Consider the following 24406-nt stretch of genomic DNA (forward strand, 5'->3'; position numbering starts at 1 on the left):
GGAGTATTTAAATGATATAGAATAACACATAGAGTTCTGTCGGTATAGCAACAACAGTCGCACAATATCCACAGTTTGACATTGCAAAACACTACAGTGTTTTCAAAATGAGTGATTTATTCCTTCCATAAATACCTGCCCTCTCGAGTTTCACCTTAGACATGCTATAATGGTAAAACTACCCGTGCGCCTCTGGCGGGTTCTTTTCCGGCAGCGATAAGTTTCATACAGGAGACGGTCTGAGTCAAGACAGTGTGACAGGAAACACTGCCGCTCTATATCAAGCTGACTAGTGAGTAACAGAAAAATGAGGCAGGAAGGCCATATTTCGCCTTTCAGTTGCCTTCAGTTTAAAGCGTCGTGAAAGAGGTTTAAGTTAACTGTGCTGGGTCATAAAACGTACGTCCCCCCCCCCCCCTCCCGTTATGTATGCAAAATGGTCTCAGCCGTGCAACCACAGACAAAGAGATGTTATGCGCTGCTGAGCTAAGGTGTTTTTTTATTTACAGAAAAAAAAATTCTCAGCCAGTAAAACCACAAACCCTGCCAACCAGGAAGTTGTGTGTGCAACACTGTGGTTTCCATGGAAACAGTTCGCTGGTTTGGTGAAAGAAACAGACGTTGTCAAGGGAACTTCGAGTGGAAGGGGGACGGGTGGGGCAGGGGGTGTAGAGAAGATGAATGCAGTGTATCCAGTTCCTCAAAGAAATGTACTGTCATGGAAGCTCCTCTTTTAGTTTGGTTTGTTTCACAACTTGAGGCTGCTGTCATATTGCCCACCGGCTAATGCAGATCCAGTGCACGTTAACACACGGAATACGTGTCTTCTGTGAAGAGCAACCTTTATCTAAAACAATGCAAGGTCCGAATTTAGTTTGCTATTCAGTCTTGCGTTCATTGTTTCAGAGCTGCCATGACCTAATTTAGGCTACCTACTACAGCAAGGTTATTGTCAATATACTTGATGTGGACCTGCTGTCAGTTTAATGCTTCTGTAGCCTACTCACTTTCACTGTGTGGAAAGGAAGTGAGAATATTGGTTAACACCGTAGTGTCTTTGTAAGGCACAGTTAAATGTCAACTTCGTTTCCAGACTTCCGTTTGGCCAAACTAACAGCTGAATTTACAATATGATTAGCAAAAGTACGGAGAGCACTTTCGAGGTTGGATACAGTTAGGTTGCTTTACATATTTGTGTTTATGATATAAGAATGTAGCTAATAGCCTAACTTTTTAACACTCTATTCCTTACTTATGTGTATATATTTTTTTATTAACTTTCTTTTTAATATTTATTCTGTTGTATTTTTCCAGGAAAATGGAATAAAAAACCAAATACTTTTGACCAGTTATCCTGGCCCAACAGCACTCGTCTGTGTACAGTGTAAACCAGGCTGTAGAGGAGTGTACATTCAGATGATGTGTGTAGTAGTTAATGACAGGGTCATTCCTATGTTCCCAGGGTCCTATGTTCCCCAGATTTATATGGCACATAATGGGAACATGACAAAGGGTCCTATGTTCCCAGGGTCCTATGTTCCCCAGCTCTACATGAAATCTTATCTGTATTCATTAGATAGAGACAGAGACAGTAAATCAGTGATTTTCTGTCTTACTCCAGAAAACGATGTCAGGTAGGTCTATCAGCAAACAAATGGCTTAGCTATGCTCAGAAGTCCATAATAATAATAATATTTTCCAAGAAATTATGAAAAATTGTTCACAACGTTTCGTCAGGTGCAGTAGAACTTAGGACCCTGGGAACATAGATGCGCTCCCGTTAATGACAACCGGACATTAAGTTTGTGGCCTGACCCAGGGTTCAGTGCCTCTTTAACCTCGACCACGGGTCATTACTTTTCTGGGGAATATATGCTCTTAAACGTCATGCTCCACTTCAAGGCTGTTTCATAGCTGTTTGGAGGGATGAAGGAGAGAGTTCAGAGAGAGCAACATAATTTCATGTTTCTGTGACATTTGCGTGAATTTCAGCTTTGGCTGTATAACTGCAGCAGTGGTAACACCTGGAAATTGGTTTGGAAGGCATACGCTATGTGATATGTTTTATTATGAACGATATAATTATTCACAACGACTAGCCTATTACACTCTGCAGCTAAATCTTTTTTTCTTCAGTTTTTTTGTTTGTTTGTTTTTTTTTTGTTAAAAGTTAATTCCTAGTTGATCCTGTTTTCTGTAGTTAGCCCATAAAAGTCGAGGAAACAGAAAATAAACAAACGAGTTAAATACATGACACGATGCCGAAATCACTTGCTATAAGCTATAGCCAATTACGTTCATATGAGAGAAGGGCGTCATCCGTATCGGTCCCTTTAAATCGCACGATGAATAGCGGGCTTTCGGAAGAGGAGGGCGAGCGACGCGGCTGTAGGGAAATAAAGCTGTTCTCTGAGAGACACAGAGGGACACAGATTTGCTGCAATGGGCATCAAGTTGTACTACACCACCGTCACGGCGTCCAGGGAGGTGAGAAGGAACAGCCGAGCCGACCAGCTCGGAAATAGGCTACATCAGATAAGAAACCGAGGAAATTGAATTACCAGAGACACACCCTGCCCCTCTTTCCGTTTTGTAGCGTTCCACGATCTAAGCGTCTGGTCAGCATATTTACATGTATAGGAATTTCGCTGTTCCAAACTTCTGGGCTAGCCCGTGAAGCGTGTAGCAGTGATACTGATGTCTATTTACTGTTTATGAGTGTTTAATACTTATGAAACGGACAGTATCTGGAATGCAAACTCGCTTTCATCAAGACGACGGAAGTCATATTGTTCTCCTCTTTTCCTGCTTTTTCTTTTGTTTGTATTACATTGGGCGTAAAGTCGTACTGTACAAAACTAGAGCACAACCTCCATAAAAGTCGGAAAACTAATGATTAGATGCATATTTTATCTCTAATTCAGGTTTTTCAAAATAGAAGGCGCTTGAATTGATATATGCATACACTGAGCAGAAATGTTTCTTATGTGGAGAAAAGGCGAGTGTTGTGGGAATATGATGGGTTATTGTATTTCATACATGGAACACGAGTGCACCGTAAATTAGGTGAGCAAAGTGCGCGCGAGGACACCGAGCCCACCCTAGCTAAAATATGCTGAGGTAGGCTCTGCGTTCCCGTGTAATGCGTTCATATCTTAGTGGTGATGATGATGATGATGATGATGATGATAATAATAATAATAATACACTACTGCGCATTCCATAATATAGTTTGATGAATAGTTGTCGCGAATGCGTCGCGTTTGTTCCTGAATTTGCTTACTTGTAAAACCATGGATTTGAACGCATGCGTTTGGCACGACAGCAAAAACGTGGCGTTTCGCCCTCGTTGGCAGTCTGAACATGCTCTTGTTTGGTACCGAGAGCGCGAGAATGTTCCTCCCTTTTCCATGCTCGCTACTTGCCTGAGCTGTTCTATAAAAAAGTCACCATATTGTTCTCAACTCACCCTAGAGATTGTATTGAACAGTTAATCATTAATCCAGCGTTTGATTCCACCTCGGTTTACCAGCAGCTTGAAGGGAAATGTCAACAGTACCAGCTTTTGTTTGAGTAATAACACCATTCTTTTGATACAATGGCAAATCCCTCATGTAGTATTCAACTGATAGTGTTTTTTTTTCTTGGTTGGGTCTGTGCTCCTGAATTGTTCCTGGAAAATGTACTTAAAAAGCAGAACTTTGCTGGTGAATCATGTAGATCCAAGATTGTCAGCTATAACTTGTCACATGCCTTGAAAGTGGACCTCTGGAGCTCTGCTTCGTAAACAGGATAGGCTCCAACTGTTACAACTGTTTGTACCAAGACCATTCAGTGCAATACCCCCCTTTTCCATTAGAATCCAGACTAGGGCTTTGAAAAGTGGATGGCAGAAAATCTTTTGGTTCAGAGTGAGTTATAGGTTAGGAGAGTTTGGGAACTGCTGATCCAGACTTTAGCAGAGATACGTGATCATTTCACAATTCATATGTCTGTGTCTTCTAATATAAATAACTTGACGTTAGCCTTTGTAGAGATGTGACCTCTGACCTCCGTGTTGCAGGTGAAGTCCCAGCAGTCGGAGATCATTCGCTTCCTGGAGGGCAAGAGCATCCCGTTTGAGCTGATTGACATCTCTGTGGGCGGGGCCGTGCGGGAGGAGATGAGGAACAAGGCGGGGAACCCCGCGGCAGCCCCCCCGCAATTGTTCAACGAGGACCAGTACTGCGGGGTGAGAGCCCGCCTTGCTCACTCGCCCTGCCAATCAAAGCAGACTCCACGCTAGGCCAGAGCTAAAATCACAGCCACGCAGTTCCAGCTGATGTACCTGCGTTAAATCAAACCCAGGGTTGCTTCCTTAACAGACCTTTAGCCTTTGAACTGGTCTGTATTTCGCCAACTTAGGGTAGGGCCACTCCGGCGATCCTACTTGCGACGTGTTTGGTGTGGCCAACCATACAATATTCCTGGGTTTGATTTGGCAGTCCTGGCTGCCTCTGTCTCAGTAGCCCCTCAATATATTTCAGGAGGGATATAGGCCTGTTTAGAGGTCAGTGTTTGGACGTGTGCACGGTCATTTAGCTTTAGTCTTTCAGAGTTCCCTATTAGTTTCTCAGGCTGTATTTCCATACCCTGTTTGTGAATGAAGCGTGGCGTGTGTGCGTGAGTGTGAGTGTGAGTGTGTGAGTGTGTGAGTGTGTGAGTGTGTGAGTGTGTGAGTGTGTGTGTGAGTGTGAGTGTGAGTGTGAGTGTGCGTCTGTGTGTGTGTGTGTGTGTGTGTGTGTGTGTGTGTGCGCGCGTGTGCATGCACGGAGCATGACCTAACACTGTGTGTGCGCATCTGTCTCCTGCAGGATTACTCAATGTTTTCGGAGGCACTGGAAGGCAACACGGTGGAGCAGTTTCTGAAGTTGGCCTGAGAAGCGTGTCTGGTTGTTCCACCCCCCCCTCGCCTGCTTCTACCAAAAAAAAACGAAACAAGAAAAAACCAATCAGCAAGCACGTTTTTACAGACCACACCCACTGACAAGATGATGAGCCCCCGCCTGATTATTTACCTGTACTTTGCTTGCTCATGTTGATGTATGGTATTTCCTTCTACCAGTTGGTGAAAGGAACTAATTCTCGGTGAAATCAACAGGACATAGAGAGGTGTAGCCAATTAGCTCACTTAATCCTGGCTGCGACCACATGTATGTGAACTATTTAACTAATCCATAGCTTAACATTTAACAGGAGCCTGGTTAATAGCCAAAACAATCTTAACAATCTATATAATTTGCTAACAAAAAGAACAATGAAGATCGCTAGTCTAAGTTAAATTGTTTTTTTTTTCCCCCTCAGATACAGGATGCTCGTGTTTTTTTAGACCACAGAAAAATCCACACGCTGTGCTCGTTTTATCTGAGATAAAGAATGCCGATATGGAGAATCTGTGATTTCTCGGTGTGGAGCTTTAGAAATGCGGGATCATTTTTTGCTTAGCAGGCCGATTCTCTGAGGGGTTTGACTTTCAACTTGGTGCCAAAGTATGATTATTTTTTTACTATATAATGTTGTTTTTATTTCATTTTTCATATTTCATGTTATATAGGCTAAATATGATTACCAAAAGCACAGTACTTCCAGTCACACGAGTCTTGTTTCTCTTCCTGTATCCAAAGATCTCACCGCTGCTGTAAAATACAGACCAGGGGCCTTCTTTCGCAGCGAGTGTAGTCTGAACAAGGCCTTTGAGAAGTAGCAGAAATGGGAAATTAACATGGCTGGGTGGTTTGGGAAGGACATAAGAGAGATTCTGGTCACGCCCTCTGTCTCCTTTATTTTGTTAGCTCCTTACATTCAGACACCGCTTGTCTCCAGCTTCGTCTGAACGTCCCCCCCCGCCCACCCTTCGCTCGAAATCTGACTGCGCACATAAGTTCTGCCGTCGTGCATCTCTTCTCCGTGTCAGAGCGAAACGAGCCTGCTGAATCAGCCTTTGTGCAGTTTTACGGTGAAGAAGAAAAGCAGAGCTCTTCTCTCTCCGCCCGAGAATGTTCAAGGCTCCGTTTGTGCGCTTGCATAAGGTTCTGGAATCTTCCGGACGCTGTTGTTTTGGCTGGGTGTTTTATGTTGTGCAGTTCTGGCCTCTGGATGGCTGCCTCTGCCTTGTTTTGTCCCCTGTGTCTCTCTGTACCTCCTGTGCTCTTTTACATTTTAATTTCTTTTTTTAAAATTCGTGTTTTTGTCAAGTATGAAACCCTGGCATTGCACCTTCCCAAAGTCGACTCTTATCGCCTTAGTGCTCAGGTTTATCGAATTGGTGTGTCATCACAATGGCTGATGCGTGAACGTCTGCCCTATTGGCTATAATATGGAGAATTTGGGAAAACGGAATACAGAGGCAACTCATTAAATGATCCAATCACAGAGATGTGATGGGTTCAGAAAAAGCACTGCTATCCTCATACTTCTTTCAAATATTTTATATTTTTATTTAGAAATGTAGAACTGGATTTTTTTTTTAAATAACTGAAAGTGAGAAGTGTAGGCTGCTGTGCATCAGCCTGTTTGGACCACTAGGCAGGAAATACGATAGAGGGATGTGCTCTGTAGGCCCTGTGGGACAGGACAGGGTGTGGGGCCGTCATTCTGCTGGTCTGACTCCCAGCAGACAGGTGTGTTTGTTTGGCATTTTGCTCGCTTGTTCCCACACACACACACACACACACACACACACACAGATGGTTCAGCTGCTCCTGACAGAATAACCATTGTTTTCCTTTTGGACCAGTGCCTCCTTTGGCCAAAATAATAGAGCATTTTATTGTCTTCCAGGAAGATTATGATGGCGACGGGTGAATTGAAATAAAGTGTTTGACTGTCCAAATTATTTTGTATTGTGTGGATTTTATTTATTCTGTGATGCACTAAGTGTTTTGGGTATAAACTGAAATCATGAATTCCTTAATGGACTGAAGTGATTACGTTTTTTTCCCTACATATTCAGAACTGAACGATAGTATATAATGATGAAACATCACTGGTTTACATTATCATGTGTTCCTTTGGGCCATGTGTCACTTCCGGGACTGAGTATGGGCAGCAGTCCCACAATTTGTTTAAAAAAATAAAACAAAAAACTGTTTATAAATGTTTTGAAGTGTTACTTTCCTGTATGGTGACAAGAGTAATGCTTTTCCCCAGTGAGATGTAGATCGGTGATTTAGATTTATGTTTCTGGTTTGTCTTCACTAATAGGTGTCACTAGCGTGCCAAGTGATGCATAAAATACTGCAGAGTAGGCTACGCAGTAGTCTCAACAGATATAAGCGGACCCCTCCTGTCCATTGCGCGTCGCTGTTTACAATTAACCCAAGCATGTTCCGACTAAGAAGTTGCAAAGAAACCGAAGAGAAACACGCTCTGAGAGAAGACGCTGTGGTAGTTAGAAGATAATACGAAAGTTTCACATTTGTCTTATCATCTTTGTAAAAAGCACGCATTTTGGCACGTGGACCGAACGCGAAGCAAAAATGAGTAGTCTCTGGATGGGAAATGTAAGTCGTTAGGATTCGGTAATTTAACGGAGATTGCCAGTGGAGTGGAGGCGACAGCATGCTCATTTGATTTACTAACTTTCTGAATTTTGCCGTCTTGTTTAACTAAGTTGGTACTAAAGAAGCTAGCTAGGCAGTCTCGTGAGCTAAATCTGTATTGATTATGTCGAGTCGTAAAGTTCAAATTTGAGGATTGGTCGTGTTCGCCGGCGTTTTTATTTTTTTATTTTTGGCTGGAATTAGATATTAACAGCCATAAAATATGAAATGATGAATACGATAACATTACATGAATTGCCGTCGGTCGAAAGAGCATTTTCGCAGGGGTACCTTGACCGGTTGTGTCGCTGATTTCATACGGGCCATATTATTGAGTAAATCGGTGGCTTTTTACCAGTCAGGGACTGCAGGTGGTAGTGTGACGTTAAATATAGAACCAGAAGGTGCCGGGTTCTGTGTTCAGGAGGATTAACACGACCTGACCTTTAAACAAGTGTGTAGACAAACAAACTCGTCTACATTTGAAGTATTTAATTAACATGCTAAACATACAGGGTGACATACAGTTTATATTGCCGGTAGGTAAATAATATAACGTAATTTATACGCACTGTCCCTGTCTGTAGCTAGAGCCTTATATGGATGAGAGCTTTATTTCACGGGCCTTCGCCACCATGGGTGAGCTGGTGACGGGAGTGAGGATCATTCGCAACAAGCTGACGGGGTGAGCATCGATGTGTGGGGAGGGTGTCCTCCAAACAACCTTCCATAATGCATTCTGTTCAACGTATTGCTGTACTTTGCTCCAGATGAAACAAAATGACCATATGCATGTAATTCATCCTCATTATTGTCATTTTGTCATTTTTTATTGTTGAAGGCTGTAGTGTTGTTGGGAACACTGCACTGATTGCTGATTTATTGACTTTTGGAGTAATCGATTGCTGGCCATTAGTTGGAGACATGCTGGCTGCCAGTGGAGGGAAAAGCTTGTGAAATCTGACTCCTGTGAACTCTGACCTTTGCCCCCCCTTCCCCACTTCCTCAGGGGCGCTGCTGGGTACTGCTTCGTCGAGCTGCCCAACGAGGCGACAGCAGAGCGGTGCCTCCGAAAAATCAACGGCAAACTTCTCCCAGGGGCAACGCCGGTAAACACCCCGCCCTCAGAAGCCCCGCCTTCTGAGGCTTACACCCGAAATGTGGTGGAGCTGCCACACGCTTTTCACCACATCGTGCACCACCGCCCATTTGTAACGCCCACCCGGGTGAACCGCGGCAGCCATTTTGTGCCGAAGCGCATTGGCTGAGATGGGATGAATAGCAGTAGTAATGAATAGTGGAAACTGCAGCCAGGCTGAGAGCTGAGCAGCACGGTGTGGATGGGAGTCGGTGTACTGGGTGACGCGCGAATGACAGCGACGTGTCCTGAGATTTGGAATTTTGAATCGTGCACCGCTTTGATTTTTCTCCTGTTTTTTTTTTGTTTTCCCCTTCGCAGCCCAAGAGGTTCAAGTTGAATCGGGCCACTTACGGGAGACAAGGAGAGAGGTACAGAACCACAGTTACGGGGAAGGGGTTGTCTCTCTTCACCACCCCCCCCTCGATTTCACACAAATTCAGTCTTTAATTTATGATTTGTGAAATGTATGCTGTACAGGTATAACAATAAATGTGGCCAATATAAATATTCTGTTGCCCTTTCCCTTCTTCCTGCCTCTCACTCTTTCCCTGTCTCCCTCTCTCCAGTCTTCTCTGACTTCCCTTCATTAGGTATTAAACTGTTTTTGGACAGTGAAAAGACAGACATTTTTTGGCCTAGGCTGCTCTCTTGTTCAATAAAAACAGGAAAAAAAACGGTCTCAACTTTCCCCTTCCTTCCCCTCTCCCTGCCTCCCTCCCTTCCTCCTACCGTCCTTCCTTCTGTCTCTATCTCCGGCCCCCTCTCCGTTCTGCAGCCAGTGCTTCTCCCTGTTTGTCGGGGATCTGACTCCGGAGGTGGATGATGGGATGCTGTACGAGTTCTTCTACAACCTCTTCCCGACCTGCCGTGGGGCGAAGGTGGTGCTGGACAGCATGGGCAACTCCAAGTGAGTCCTCACCAGCGATCGGGTCCCCAATGCCCCACGATGCGGGCCCCAGAGCCCAGCTACACGCGCTCCGCTGAGCCACATGGGCCCCAGAGTCCAGCCTGGGCAGGCCTGGGCAGAGTCAGCAGGGGTACGGGCGCAGGGATGTTACCCCTCGGCACATCCCAATTATTGTGCAGAACAGCAGTATGAGAGTGATATTAGCACATTGTGTGGGACGTAGCCGTAGCGTGCCTGCAGAGCACACAGAGCAGGGCTTGCATGTCTACATCTCACAGCTTATCCTGCGGAAAAGCTTCATTAAGGAGACTAGGGGATGGGCATCATTTAGATTTTTCTGATACCGATGCTGAAACAATACTTATAAAAACGATACCGGTGCCTAATTGTTGCCTGAACCAATACCTCCTTTAAAATGAAGAGCGAGTGACGACATTAAAGAATGTCTTTATAATTAAAAGGAAAGGACAGATTTTAATGTTAGCGAGCTTGCTAACGCTACCTGCTGTCACTGACTGAGTTGGCAGAGTGAGTGTAACGTTAGCTATTTAAGCTGTGTGGCACCAAAAATATGCTTTTTGATTCAGTCCGGTAGGTACCGGTGGTATGGGATCCAGTGCCATAGTGGTGCCGGGTTTCAGTTCGCAACCCTAGAGCACTCAGTTGTATGAACTCACCCCCACCCCCATCCCTGAATGATGTAGTGTATAGTAAAGTCTTGGCTCTCTAAATTGTGTTCAGCAAGGAAGAGTATTGTGCTAAATTACCAGAAGGTTCCAAGTCAGGTGTCCGCCCAGGTTTTGTGTGCGTGCTGAAAGCGTGGTCAGATGTGGTTGGTTGGAGCTGTTAGTCCTAGTCGTGACCACTGGGTGGCGCTCTTTCTCCCAGGGGCTGCGGGTTTGTGCAGTTCCCAGATCAGAGGGAGCAGAAACGAGCGCTGGAGGAGTGCCAGGGGGCCAAGGGCCTGGGGGGCAAATCGCTACGCCTGAGTCTGGCAGCCAACAAAATGTGAGTCTGTCACCATCGCTGTCATAGTCATCATCACTACCACCACCATCATCATCATCATCATCATCTTTGTCATGACCTCTGTGATCATCATCACAGCCATAACCATTGTCACCACTACCACCATCATCTTCATCATCATTGTCCTTATTACCAGCACCACCATCATCATCACCATCATACCCCTTATCACCACTGCCATCATCATCATCATCATCGTTCTCAGTGTTTTTCCACCCCGGCCTTTATTTACCTGGCCGAGTTACACCTTCTGTCATCTCTCTACCTGCAGGAACAGAAACGGCTCATCAGAAGAGAGGCATTCCCAGAGCCACTCTTACACCTACAGCCAAAACCAGTACCACCAGCAGCACCCCACTTACTACTCAAACTGGGGCTACGATCAGAGCTACACCTATGCTTACGATCAGGTTGACCCCACACCGACCTCCACACAGGTAAGTCTGTCTTGGATGCATTTAAACTTGGCCTGTGCCATTGTAGGGCATAGCATGTAATGTTACCTTGGGGACTTTTGTCTTTAACTCAGAAATGTTTTGTAGAACATAGAAGGCGAGGGCTGAAGACCAAAACCTACAGCAGAGTCACCTCCATTAGACACACATTTCCTGAAATCAAGTTTACTGATTCTGAAATCAGATTAGTTATAAGTATACATTTTTGTCCATTTTAGACTTACGAGGAGATTGAAGATGATGGTCTGGAAGGTGAGTCCTGTCTCTTTGCTCTTTTCTCTGTCAAGTAACCCTTGTTTATTTGCACAGAGAGGAACATTGCTACCTCTAATTGTGGGACCCTTCGTCACATGATCGTGCTCCATCCCTGCCTTGCAGACCCCAACCCCACACTGGACCTGCTGGAGGTCAACAGGCTCTTCATGGACCGCAGTGAAGAGCTGTACGACGCCATGATGGACTGCCACTGGCAGCCCCTGGAATCCAGCTCGGGAAGCCCCGACAGCAGCAGATTCAGCCCAGAGGACATGGAATACCCACTCAGTCATGTGACTCTATCTTTTAGCTGGGATGCATACTCTCACTAGGTTACTTTTTTTTTCTTTTGAGCGAATTTTGCCCATGTGCCTTTTGGGGATTAAAAAGGGGCCTGTTAAAGCCTCCCTTTGGCTGACTGTCCAAAGAAAATAATGAAGGAAGAACTTCTTTTTTTTTGAAGAAGAAGAAGAAGAACAGGGAAACTGTCCCTGCAATTTTGTTGAAGATGTGTCCTTTGCTGCTGCCACTATTGCACACTCATTTTCTGGACTTGGTTGAGAGGCTGAACTAATAGGACACTGCCACAGAAGCCTCCTCTCTGTTTTGTTGGGTATTATTTTGGGTTTTGATTTTGATTGTATATGTTTAATCCCCAGCTTGATTGTCAATGTGTTGTGCTCTCACGTGCTGTCGCATCCACAGCTATGGAGGGAGCTGGGCAGCTACAGTATGTCCAATCCTCTGCTGCACTCACTCACAAGCCCCAGGGTGTTTTTCCACACTACATGTGATGTATTGCATTACAGGAGAACTAGCACTAGATCGGTTACCATTTCATGACCACTGCTAACCTTTAGGATTCTGGTGGGTATCTGCAGTCTACTTATGTAGTAGTGACCGTATGGAGCCTGGTTTGTGTAAGTCTGCTTTACACTGGTGGGACAAATCCACTTGGGACCTGCCACTGTGGTCCCCTAGTCATGGTTGAGAGTGACAACCCAAGCTCAAGCTAGTGATGTCTGGACTGTAGGGATCAGTCTGCATTTGTGTTGAGTTTCTTTACTGACTGAGCCACTATGGTTGGGGTGTTAAACTCTAGTCCCGGAGGCTGCTGGTTTTTTTTCCCTGTTTCGGCACGAATGATTAATTTATTTATTGGCTAAATCCACACACCTTGTTCTCAAGGCCTTAACTCTGGCTGCTGATTGAAGGGAAATCTAAAAACCCTGCAGACACTACGGCCCTCCAGGACTGGGGTTTGACACCCTTTACACTAGGGGGTCTAGTTTGAAATGATGCTTCTGCGTGTCTGTGGTGTTTCTGTAGCTGACAGACACTGATGGGGAGAAACCATCACGGAGAGATGAGGACCATACGGACTGTACCCCCCTTTGTGCCTGTGTTTCCTGTTGTTCGTAGTCAACAGTTAAGTCAGTGGTTTTGGGTGGCAGAGAAAACGCTGGTTTCTGCTTGGGATGATGATGCTGCTTTGATGGACGGTTTTTTATTTTTATTTATTTATTTTTTATTTTTATTTTATTTTTTTAAGTAAAATTACCTCCTAAAGACTTGTGTGAGAAATGAAAATGAAGTTTTCAAACCAAAGAATAGCCTGTATTCCAAAAAAAATGTACTGAGTATTCTTCATATATATATATATATATATATATACACACACACCGATCAGCCACAACATTAAAACCACCTGCATTTTTCTGATTTAATATTTTATTTTCTCTGTTTGTAATCCAACAATGCTCACGTGGTCAAAGCGCAGACTCTTTTATTAAAGGGTATTCTTATACATTTTTGTTTCACCATGTAGTAATTACAGCACTTTTTATACGTAGTCCCCCATTGCTTCTGAAATTCAGGTTAAGGGGCCTGTGCTGTTGAAGGCAACAGCAGTGGGGTCATGTCTGCAACGATCTGAGTATAGTACAACCAGGAAAGCACCTGGAGTACACTTTTATTTTGTTTTCTCAAATTAATATGCGGTCCGAATTCACATATCCTTTTGGTGAGATCACATCTGGGCTACAAATAGAGTTTTTGTTGACTCGGCTGGTCGGTTTCCTTCCTACCTTCTTCATGGGTCATGTGAATGCAGTAGTAAGAGATGGCACTCAATTAGCCTGAATCCAGCTGAGAGGCACGAGTTCCGCACCACTGTTAGAAATCCACTGTTCGGATTTCGTTCTTAACGTCATGATCAATTCGGTTTAAATCACTATTTTGAAAGAAGCATAGCTGCCGATTCTTTAACATGACAGGAAAATATTGTTCTCATGTTAGAACTTTTTTAAATTTAGTTTATAGCGTGTTTCCAATAAGTTGAAAATATGCAATGTTTTGAATGGAACGGATTTAAAATTGACTCCATTAGGGTGAATAGGCACTGCATGACATTGCGCAAAATAGGCCTTGTGACAATCTTATTTTCTGATGAGGATGTTTGAGTTATACTGTTAGGTAGGCCATTGCTTATTTTTGTATAATAAACACAAGTGTTTCATTAAAAAACAAGAAAGAAATAAAATTTACGTGGTATTCAAATTGAACATTGATAAACATTCGTATCACACTACAAACTTTCCTGCTAAACTAGTCTACAACAAAGACTATCACACAGAGATGACGTTGTTCATTTGCATGTTTTGGGGTTGGCCATGCTAAGGAAGGACAGAGTTAAAATCTACAGTCTATGGTTGAAACAAGCGGAATCCGCCTCAGACGCTCAACAACTCCAGAAACAAGTAAGGCGAAATCACATAAGAAATCTTGATTAAGAATTGAATAACAAGCGTAAGGTACTTAGTTGGCATTTGCAAGCCAGAGTTAAATTGCCTCTTTCGTTTGGTTGACTTTTTTTCTAGTCGATAGCTATCTTGGTAGCTGTCTGCCTGTCTAGTAACCCTACTGTTTTTATCGAGGCTGTGAACTCATTGACGGGAAGGTCTAGACCGTTCACGGTATAAATGGCGTTAATGTGATTTTTTTAAGGCTAGCTATAATACTGTTTACTAGCTAGTTTATCTCCTGAACTGCAAAATAGCTAGCATTAACACTAGCTAGCTTCAGCAGCATTACACCTCTAGCTCGCTTGTCTGGGAAAAGCTGTTATGCTAATGTTAAGTTGGCTAACCTTTGTCTGAAAACTGTAATGTTACATGCAGCAGCAGTGTTACCAAGTGGCAAGAAATACCATTTAATATAAACTATAGCAGTTTATATTGATGTACAGTGGCAAGCGAACGATTGCTAACGCTGACTACATACGTATCAGCTATCAACCTATCAGATCTGTTTCGTGTTGATCTAATCTGTATGTTTGCTAGCTCCGTAGCTACGCGCATTTTATAATCAAACTCCAAACCAGTCACCCAATATGTAGCACAAAAAGCATGCTTTCCGTATATAGTATAGTGTTCAAACTAGCCAGCTAATGTAGCTAGCTACGTTAGCTCATTGGTAACGTGACAGTTAGGCCCTGGGTGGAGCATTTCGGCTGTCAATAGTGTGTCTTTGTAAATTGTGGGCATGCGCAACAGCACGCAACATGACTGAATCATGGTCGCCCACGAGCTGCGATGTTCCACGGAGGCTTTAACCGTGATGATCTATTCACGTCTGTCCGTGCAGTAGCCTATGGGTTTTTTAATCCCAAAGTAACATTTTGTGCTTGCATTAATAATAGATACGACCTTTACCACGTGGCTGTGATTCAAGGCGTTTGTGTTATTCCCTTTTGTGGACTTTCCTTACATTCTAAAGTTCTGCTTTTGTATCTTATCAGCTTCATCGTATTACCAGTTGTAAATTTGATGTGAAATGTAGGCTTGTAGATTGCTGTTGAGTGACTGATAAGCAAACGTGTTATGTCATCTGCATTAAACGAGGTCAGCAGTCCCAAATAACAACAGAAGATAAACGTTTTAAAAACGAGTTTGAGCCGCCTCTTCTTCTTATTCCAGCGATCACCTGAGTCACTACTGCTAAAATTCAAAATTAACTTTCTGATCTATATTTGTAGTAAAAAATAAATGATGATTGAATCCATCCGGGCCAGTGTTCCAGATTCATACTGTGAATGTGGCTGGCTGTCTGCCACCAGGTTACAGCCAGGTACAATAATTAACTTTGACCTGCACAGGGAGAGCCTGTACGGAGTGTAGCACAGTGGGTAAGGAACTGGGCTTGTAACCGAAAGGTCGCAGGTTCGATTCCCAGGTAAGGACACTGCCGATGTACCCTTGAGCAAGGTACTCAACCGGAATTGCTTCAGTATATATCCAGCTGTATAAATGGATACAGTGTAAAATGCTATGTAAAAGTTGTGTTAGTCGCTCTGGATAAGAGCGTCTGCTAAATGCCTGTAATGTAATGTAATGTAATGTTCACTCATGCAGAAAACCTGACCTCTCACCTTTCCCTCAGGTATTGGACGTCGGCATTTGGGGGAACCTTCCACTTGCCCCTCCCCCTTCCTCCTGACGTGAGACTGGTGATTGGCCAGCGCGGTTCCTTCCTCCTGACGTGAGACTGGTGATTGGCCAGCGCGGTTCTCAGCCATGTCGTACGGGAAGGGCGATGCCTACGGCTCCCAGCCGCGGGACTTCGGCGGCCTCATCCAGACGTGCGGCTCCAACATCCAGAAAATCACGCAGAACAGTGAGTTTGTCCGTGTGGCGGGAGAGCTGTGCAAATGCTAGGCTAATGCATTGCGTGGCTGGAGAGCCATGCTAATGCTAGGCTAATGCCTTCTGTGGCTAGAGAGCCGTGCTAATGCTAGGCTAATGCATTGCGTGGCTGGAGAGCTGCAAATGCTACGTAATGCACTGCTGGAGAACGGCTAATGCAGTTGCTTTCGGGCTGGAGAGGCTAAGCTTGTAATGTTATGAGCTTAGCTAGCTAATGCCTTCCGTGGCTGGTGAGCCGTGCTAATGCTACGCTAATGTATTCCGTGGCTGGAGAACCATGCTAATGCTAGGCTAATGCCTTCCCTTCTCTCCATACAGACCGGTCTTTGTCAGCATGTGTTATAGACCGTCTACTTCCATTTGTTTTTCTTCATGGCTGTGTTTCTTTAATAAGTGATGGGTCGCTGCATCACATGAAGTGAAACAGTGATAATTGGTTAAAGCGTGTATGATGCTTTTGAAGAAGTACAGAAAAGTGCCATCAAATCTCATTACAGCTATAAAAGTTACGGAGACTAACTGACTTGGAGAGAGTACGTTTGACTTTACATTTTTATTGGGGGTTAATGAAGTGTAGATGAACAAGGAGGGAAACATGTGTTTAGGGGTGCAGTTCACACTGATATTGTTTTCCACACAAAACTAAAGAAAACCACTTTCTGGCCCAGGACTTGCAGTAGATACAGTGACCCTTGGTGTGCTCAAAACCAGGCTGATCTTGAGACTAAAATGGCGAGCATTGTTGCGCTGAATGGCCTGTTCTTGTCAATATGTTATGTCATGTTAAGATGGGCTGGATGGCTTGTTTTTTTTTGTGTGAAATCTGTGGAAGTTCATCAGTCAGTCTGGTTGTATTACCTGACGTAATCATCGCGTTTAGAGGAAGTATTATGTCAGGCTTTCAGAACCTAGTGATGCTGCTTTGTTAGCGACTCAAGTGTCTCACTCTGTCCTGTGTATTTCTGTTGCCATCTCCTCCTTCCCGTAGCTGCCCAGATTAAAAGCATGGTGAACCAGCTGGGGACGAAACAGGACACCAGCGAGCTTCAGGACAGGCTGTGAGTCTCGCTCCTGCTCTGTGAAGCCCCGCCCCCTCTTTCTAGCATGACATATGGTTCAGTGACACAGCTTTTGCTGTTACCTGATAAAAAAAACACTGCAGAGTTGATTGTACCTCACAGGAGCTGATGGTTTTACCTTTGGCCCCTCCGTGTCCATTATTTTACATGAAGGTAATTCATAAAAAAAAATTTTTAATGCGTGGTTACGCATGTTCAATTTCTCTACAGGCAGCAGTTGCAGCACTACACAAACCAACTTGCCAAGGAGACCAACAAGCACCTGAAGGACCTGGGCTCTCTCGCTCTACCCATGTCCCCCTCAGAGCAGGTGTGTGTGGCTCTGTTCCTGTGTGTGTGTGTGGCTGTGTGGTGTGGGGTGGTGTGTGTGTGACGGGAGGGGCGACTGTGGGTCCAGCAGGGTGTGAAACCAGAGAGGGAAAGTGTGGGTACCAGTTAAAAAGTGTGTTTGTGACAGGGAGAGATGCTGTTGTTAACCATCAAAATCTGTGTGTATGTGTGTGTTTGTGACTGGGTGAGACACTGTGGGTACCAGTCAGAAAGGTGTGTGTGTGACTGGGACAGGCATTGTGGGTACCAGTCAGAAAAGTGTGTGTGTGACTGGGAGAGACACTGTGGGTACCAGTCAGAAAAGTGTGTGTGTGACTGGGAGAGACTGGGTACCAGTCAGAAAAGTGTGTTTGTGACTGGGTGAGACACTGTGGGTACCAGTCAGATAAGTGTGTGTGTGACTGGGAGAGACTGGGTACCAGTCAGAAAGGTGTGTGTGACTGGGGAAGACATTGTGGGTACCAGTCACAAAAGTGTGTGTGTGACTGGGAGAGACTGGGTACCAGTCAGAAAGGTGTGTGTGTGTGACTGGGAGAGACTGTGTACCAGTCAGAAAGGTGTGTGTGAGTCCTGGGTGAGACGCTGTGGGTACCAGTCAGGAAGGTGTGTGTGTGACTGGGGGAGACGCTGTGGGTACCTTTTGGGAGGTGCCGCTGTGCTGTAAGGTGCCCCTCCGGTCCCCAGAGGCAGCAGAAGCTCCAGAGGGACCGGCTGATGAACGAGTTCTCCGCCGCGCTCAACAACTTCCAGGCCGTGCAGCGCCGCGCCGCCGACAAGGAGAAGGAGTCGGTGGCCAGGGCGCGCGCCGGGTCCCGCCTCTCGGTGAGAACGGGGGGGGGGCGTGGCCTAAAACAAGTCATCTGTGACTCTGCCTGTCAGTCATCTGCTGCTAGGAAACTGGCCTTGAAAGGTTTAATCTGCGGGTGTGGGGTGGGTGAAAGAAAACTGAACTCTGTTAGGTTTCTTTTCAAGCTTTATGGTAATTTACACAGATGTCGTGTCCTGAAACCGGTACTAAGGCATGAAGTTTGATATTCTCTCGCATGTCCGACACTGTTGGGACCACAGGTGGGCTAGATAGAGGGGAAAAGGTTCAGGTAAACTCTACGCTGGCTGTCGTGACTTATTTTCGAGTGCAGCGTGTGGGAGATTGTTGTATGGCCGAGAAGGCCTCACATCCTGTCTGTGAGTGCTTTCTGGAATTAACCTCGTTTTTTTCTCTTTCAGGCTGAAGGTAGTGAGCAGCTGGTGTCTTTTGATAAGTGAGTCTTTAATGTTCATTTGGTACAGTGATATCGGTCCAGCCAACTTCCCTTGGCGTGATTGGATCATTTATGCAGTCATTCAGATCACAGGTTTTCACTGTTCGAGGGCCAAGCATGTGCATTTTTTCCTGTCAGTACTCCTGATGGTTTTGCAGTGTGTCTGTTATCTCTGTCGGTAATTCTGTCATGACTGAGACGTGAGTGTGTTCTGTCAGTAGTCCTGAGAACTGTGACTGTGGGCTCTCAGTAATCCTGAGAGCACTGACATGTCTGTGTGCTCTGTCAGTAATCTGGAGGACTGGGGTCAGTCGACGACGCAGAGCGAGGAGGCGGCCATAACGGAGGAGGACCTGGAGCTCATCAAGGAGAGAGAGACCAACATCCGCCAGCTGGAGGTGAGGCTGGCCAACACAGCCATGCCCCTTTTGGTTGGCCACGCCCCTTCTGCACAGCCACGCCTCTTCTGCACAGCCGCGCCTCTTCTGCATAGCCGCGCCTCTTCTGCATAGCCGCGCCCCTTCTGCATAGCCGCGCCCCTTTCACTCAACCACACCCCTTTCGCACAGGCACGCCCCTTTCACTGACCATGCCCCTTCTGCTTAGCCACGCCCCTTCCACACAGCCACGCACGCCCCTTCCGCACAGCCACGCCCCTTTCCGCACAGCCACGGGCTAAAGACTCGCTCCTCATTGGCCGGATGAGCAGATCTCCCGCCCTCTGGCAGAGGCGGCCACTCCTCAGGACTCGTGTGTTTCTGCTTTTTAATCATTACGGACAGGTGTCACTGTGTGGAGAAATCACACTGAATTGTACCTAGCTAGGATAATTTGATTATGTTAGTGTATCTGGTAGGATTGTTTTTGTATGATTAGGTGTGATTCCAGTGCTAGTTTGTACTTTGTACTTGGTAGGATTCTTGCTGCTGAACAAGCTTACTCTACAGGGTTGGAGTCCTGATCGATGTGGTCACTTCTGGCACTACGATCCTTACTTCACTCTAGTGTTTCTTTTGCGCCTCTACATCTTGAAACCTATGCACTTGTTGTACGTCGCTCTGGATAAGAGCGTCTGCTAAATGCCTGTAATGTAATATGTAATGAATAAGAATGCATTTCAAACCTGCCTGCTCGGGAATATTATCAAGCATAACAGTTTTTCAGCAGAACACCAGTGCTGTCTTGCTAGTGAATGTATTTGCTGACGCTAGCGCAAAGCTCCTGTAAAAGTCCAGATATTTGACTGTTGAGCATCCCCGATCCCGTTGACATTTTGGGTGAGCCCCTGACCTTTCTGTTCACCTGAATCCATCCTGACGCCGCACGTCTGCAGCTCAAATGCTCACTCACATCTCATGTGTTTACAGTCAGATATCTTGGATGTGAACCAGATTTTTAAGGACCTGGCAGTAATGATTCATGACCAGGGAGAAATGATCGGTAAGTGCTCTGTGTGTGCGTGTTTGTGTGTGTTGTATATCATCTGTAGTGTGTGTGCATGTGTGTGTGTTTGTATGTCCTCTGCAGTGTGTGTGTGTGTGTGTGCGCGCATGTGCGTGTGTCTGTGTGTGTGCATGTGCGTGTGTGCACATGTTGTATGTCCTCTGCAGTGTGTGTTGTATATCCTCTGCAGTGTGTGTGTTTGTTGTATGTCCTCTGCAGTGTGTGTGTTTGTTGTATGTCCTCTGCAGTGTGTGTGTGTGTGTTTGTTGTATGTCCTCTGCAGTGTGTGTTGTATATCCTCTGCAGTGTGTGTGTGTGTGATCCTGTCCTGTTGCTGACCGAGCGCTGTGTCTGACTGGGCCTCTCTCTCTGATTGGCAGACAGCATCGAGGCGAACGTGGAGAGCGCCGAGGTGCACGTGGAGCGAGGGGCGGAGCAGCTGCAGAGGGCCGCGTACTACCAGGTGAGAGCCTGGCTGTGTCTCCCAGCTCGGACAGGCACATCGGGAGAGGCTGCCAGTTCGAATCCCAGGTCTGCTCTCACTTTCACAGTGAACCCAAGCTGCTCCAACGTAGGACCTATAGCTATGAGGTCATGATTTTCCCGTGGTGGGTTAATTATTCTTGTGGAGCAGGTTTTTGGAATCTTTTTCAAATTCCAAGTTAGTGTTCTAGAACTCCACTGCTTTCAGTTACCAGCAGTGATTGTGACATCACCATTAGAATGTTCAGTTAAGAACATTCTAATCGCACATTTGTGACCGTACACCTTAAAGGGTCCGCGTGTCATTTGTGATCACTATAGCCTGAGAATCTGTGGCCTAAAGGGATAAGCAGGGATTTTTTCGGGGGGGGGGGGGAGGGGGGAGGAGGAGGAGAAGAGAGTGTGCTACAGTCCGCACCACAGAAGAGAGTCACTCTTGCGAGAACCCAGAGTCAAAGCCTCTCCTGTTTCTCTCCCCCTTCAGGGAAAGTCCCGGAAGAAGATGTGCATCCTGGCCATGGTGCTGTCCATCATCATCACCGTGCTGGGTATCATCATTTGGTTGGCCACCAAATGAGCCCCCCCGACACCCGAGCAGAAAAAAACACTCCCTGCGTTCCTTCAGCCTGTCGGGGGAAGGGGGTGTCACGATAAAGTCAGCATCGCAATTCACCAGTCTGAGGGGGAAAAAAAAAGTTTCGAAACGCCGGAAATGTTTCGAAACCAGTTTGAAACTGAAGGAAAAGTTTTTGAAAGGTTAAAACACGGTTTGAATCTCCGCGGGCAGGCATTTGTACTCGCGTTAAAGAGTTTTGCAAAACAAACATCTGTTTTTTTTCCCCCCCAAGACTACGGCACCTATTTTACAAAGTTTCGCCACTACGCATTTGAACCTATGAATACTGGGATTTCTGATGCTGTTCTCCTGGGGCAGAAGTTTGTTCTGCAGATTTTTAAATTCTGAAAATGACAGTCTGAAAAACAAGTTTTGTAAGGGTGAAAGCTTAAAGCTTTGAGCGGGTGAAACATTTTGAATCTTTGCGGGTGTATGTTTGTGTGCGTGTTTCACGTTAATCATTCGTAGAAGAGTCTTGTAGACTCAAATAAAAATGTTTTGTTGTTTTCAAATTGAGTTATTATGGTAAAGTTTAAAATGCTTGTGACGTAAAACCTAATCAATGGTTGTGCAGAACTAAATCACAAAATATGCGAGATTATAACCAAAAAACAGGTCTACAAAAGATCATGGGCATGAAACAAGCAAGACCTTTCACTTTTTAGGTCTTGTGGGTAGCTTTTTAAAATGGAAAGTTTCAATTTCTACATTAAGTTGCTAGCTAGCCAGCTGGGAGCCAGTTCAGCGGAGCAAGTCAGTTATGCTAGTTTTGCAACTTAATGTAGAAATTGATCCTTTCCATTTGAGCAAGCTACCCACAAGATATAAAAAGTGAAAGGTCTTGCTGGTTTTATGTTCGTGATCTTTTGTAAGCCTTTTTTTGGTATTGTAATCTTGCACATTTTGTGATAAAGTTCTGCTCAACCATTGATCAAGTTTGTTACAAGCATTTAAAATGATTTCACAATAATTCAAATCGGAAATGCAACAACTTCTTTATTTCAAACCTGCAAGACACTTCTGCAAATGATTAGTGGGAAATATGTGTACAAACACACTCGCAAAGATTCAAATTAAAGCTTCAACCTGTCAAGACCTAGCTTTCGCCTTTTCAAAGAAATTTCAGACTGTCATTTTCAGAGTTTCAAAACCTGGAGAACAAAATTGTACCCTGGTGGAACAGTGTCAGATATCCCATGATTCATTGCTTCGCAGACATAGTGGCAAGTAGTGGCATTGTAGTCATGGGGGGGGGAGAGGGAGGACCTCTGTTTTGCAAAACTCATAAGTGAGAACAAACAGAGTTTCAAAACCTTTTTCTAGAGTTTCAGAACCTTTTTTCAAATTCGCAAATTGTGACATTGATTTAACGCCATAGAAGGGGGGGGGGGGTGGTCGGAGAAAATGTTTTTAGAAGCGTACGCACGCCAACCTGGGGCAGGGTGGGCGGGGCTGGGGGGAGAAGTAATGGGGGGGGGGGGGGAGATCGAGGGTGAGGGTGGGCGCTGAGCTTCCTGTAAAAACAGTCCCATTTAGTCTCACGCCAGCCTCTCTGGTCACATGCTGCAGAAATTATATTTATACGCTAACAGAGGAGATGAAGGACAAAACAAACCCTATTGACTGAAATAAGACTTAATATTCTATTAGATTTTTTTTTGTACTGTTTAATGCACTAACACTGCTGTACTTTGGAGGAAGTAATGATGATTATCGATTGCTGTTGCTACAGTAGTCATTGTAAAGCGCAATGGTGTACAAATGTGTATAATTGTATGCAAGGCTGCATAATTTCCCGTTTATCTAAATTCTGCCGAGGGGCTTTTTATGTTAAGTGTGTTCAGCTCGTAGTCCGAACCTCCCACATTTCAACACTACATCAAGAGTCTGTGCCAACTGCTTTATGCAATTTGATGATAAATGTATATGTATGTACATATATATACACACACCGATTTATAGATGGCTTTATCAGATGGTATACACTATTAAAATGTAAGTGTATTATTTAAGTGGTAATTGAATAAATTGTTCTAGTCAACTGCATACAGTATATAATTCCTAGAAACTCCTAGAAGCTGTTTTTTTTAAAATTGTTTTTATTTTGAGGATGACAGATGACTGTAAGGTTTTGAGTAGGTTATAATTTTTCAAGTTGTGTCAAACTACATGACCGATCATCGTATTTTATTTTATTAGACTGCATGTATAACAGGCACAAAAACTCCTGTCAATAAAGTGTTATTGTCCTAAAAACTGCAACAAACAAACAGCCACAAGTCTGTTTAGAATAGAATGTCACTTTATAATCATCAACTTTGTTTTTTAAAAAATTATGTTTTTTCTGTTAAAGTAGTAAAAAAAAAAAAGTGTCTCATGCTTGCAGTTTTTTTATTCTCTGGATTTCTAAACTGAATATTTCCCACCACAGCCTTAAGTGGCGAAATACTAACTTGAATACAATTCTGGGAGTCTCTGATTCCAGAAGGTTCCTGGCTCTTTACCCATCCCTGTTCCTTTCTCTTCATTGGAAACTAACGCTCCCCCCTCTTGATCAATTACAACTGCACAGCTTTTAAAATGACATTACATTACAAGCATTTAGCAGACACTCTTAACCAGAGCGACTTGCACTACTCTTACATAGCATTTACACTGCATCCATCCATTTACACAGCTGGATATATACTGAAGCAATGCAGGTTAAGTGCTTTACTCAAGGGTACAACGGCAGTGTCCTGCCGGGGAATTGAACCTGTGACTTTTAGGTTACAAGACTAACTCCTTGCCCATTATACTACGCTGCCGCCCCAGTTCATCACTGCTCCTTCTTGTTCATCACTCACAGCACCCCAGAAATAGCTGCTCCTCATTGATCACCCCTATTAAAAAAAAGACACTTCCTGTTCCTTTGGCCTTCATGGCATCTGTTGCTAGGCACAGCAGGCTGAAAGTGATCAGCACCCCAGTAGAGTTTGGCTAATTTTGGGGGTGTGTTATATGTGTTACTGCAATGGAACCTCAAATCAAGGAAAATGTCATTTCCATTAAGTAGTCCTCAAATAACTGAATGTGTTTTACCATTTATATGAACTCCCCCATATTGTGTGTGTGTGTGTGTGG

General features: G+C 44.7%; 3 protein-coding genes across 3 annotated transcripts; all 3 read left to right on the plus strand.

The window, feature by feature from the left end:
* Positions 1-2328: 2328 nt before the first annotated feature.
* LOC135261991 (SH3 domain-binding glutamic acid-rich-like protein 3) lies at positions 2329-6874 on the plus strand. The gene is made up of 3 exons (XM_064348721.1): positions 2329-2487; positions 4064-4231; positions 4854-6874. The coding sequence occupies exons 1-3, from the start codon at positions 2443-2445 to the stop codon at positions 4917-4919; spliced, it is 279 nt and encodes a 92-aa protein (XP_064204791.1). The 5' UTR covers positions 2329-2442; the 3' UTR covers positions 4920-6874.
* A 459-nt stretch (positions 6875-7333) lies between these two features.
* On the plus strand, positions 7334-13931 carry LOC135261989 (tRNA selenocysteine 1-associated protein 1-like). The gene is made up of 9 exons (XM_064348718.1): positions 7334-7541; positions 8168-8265; positions 8590-8689; positions 9040-9089; positions 9497-9628; positions 10517-10636; positions 10929-11094; positions 11331-11364; positions 11491-13931. The coding sequence occupies exons 1-9, from the start codon at positions 7518-7520 to the stop codon at positions 11697-11699; spliced, it is 933 nt and encodes a 310-aa protein (XP_064204788.1). The 5' UTR covers positions 7334-7517; the 3' UTR covers positions 11700-13931.
* Positions 13932-13989: 58 nt separating this feature from the next.
* On the plus strand, positions 13990-23582 carry LOC135261990 (syntaxin-12-like). Its single transcript, XM_064348720.1, has 10 exons — positions 13990-14126; positions 15808-16041; positions 17059-17128; positions 17360-17459; positions 18164-18301; positions 18707-18741; positions 19031-19139; positions 20109-20181; positions 20565-20647; positions 21152-23582. The coding sequence occupies exons 2-10, from the start codon at positions 15942-15944 to the stop codon at positions 21242-21244; spliced, it is 801 nt and encodes a 266-aa protein (XP_064204790.1). The 5' UTR covers positions 13990-14126; positions 15808-15941; the 3' UTR covers positions 21245-23582.
* The last annotated feature ends 824 nt before the right edge of the window (positions 23583-24406 follow it).

Source organism: Anguilla rostrata, chromosome 8, assembly GCF_018555375.3.
Source record: "Anguilla rostrata isolate EN2019 chromosome 8, ASM1855537v3, whole genome shotgun sequence".
Taxonomy (NCBI): domain Eukaryota; kingdom Metazoa; phylum Chordata; class Actinopteri; order Anguilliformes; family Anguillidae; genus Anguilla; species Anguilla rostrata.

Coding starts and splice junctions, on each gene's coding strand:
- LOC135261991 (XM_064348721.1), top strand. CDS start 2,443: ATGGGCATCAAGTTGTACTACACCACCGTCACGGCGTCCAGGGAG. Junction 2,488..4,063: donor CCGTCACGGCGTCCAGGGAG/GTGAGAAGGAAC, acceptor TCCGTGTTGCAG/GTGAAGTCCCAGCAGTCGGA. Junction 4,232..4,853: donor ACGAGGACCAGTACTGCGGG/GTGAGAGCCCGC, acceptor TGTCTCCTGCAG/GATTACTCAATGTTTTCGGA.
- LOC135261989 (XM_064348718.1), top strand. CDS start 7,518: ATGAGTAGTCTCTGGATGGGAAAT. Junction 9,090..9,496: donor TACGGGAGACAAGGAGAGAG/GTACAGAACCAC, acceptor TCCGTTCTGCAG/CCAGTGCTTCTCCCTGTTTG. Junction 11,095..11,330: donor CCACACCGACCTCCACACAG/GTAAGTCTGTCT, acceptor TGTCCATTTTAG/ACTTACGAGGAGATTGAAGA.
- LOC135261990 (XM_064348720.1), top strand. CDS start 15,942: ATGTCGTACGGGAAGGGCGATGCCTACGGCTCCCAGCCGCGGGACTTC. Junction 16,042..17,058: donor CCAGAAAATCACGCAGAACA/GTGAGTTTGTCC, acceptor TCCTTCCCGTAG/CTGCCCAGATTAAAAGCATG. Junction 17,460..18,163: donor CCATGTCCCCCTCAGAGCAG/GTGTGTGTGGCT, acceptor TCCGGTCCCCAG/AGGCAGCAGAAGCTCCAGAG.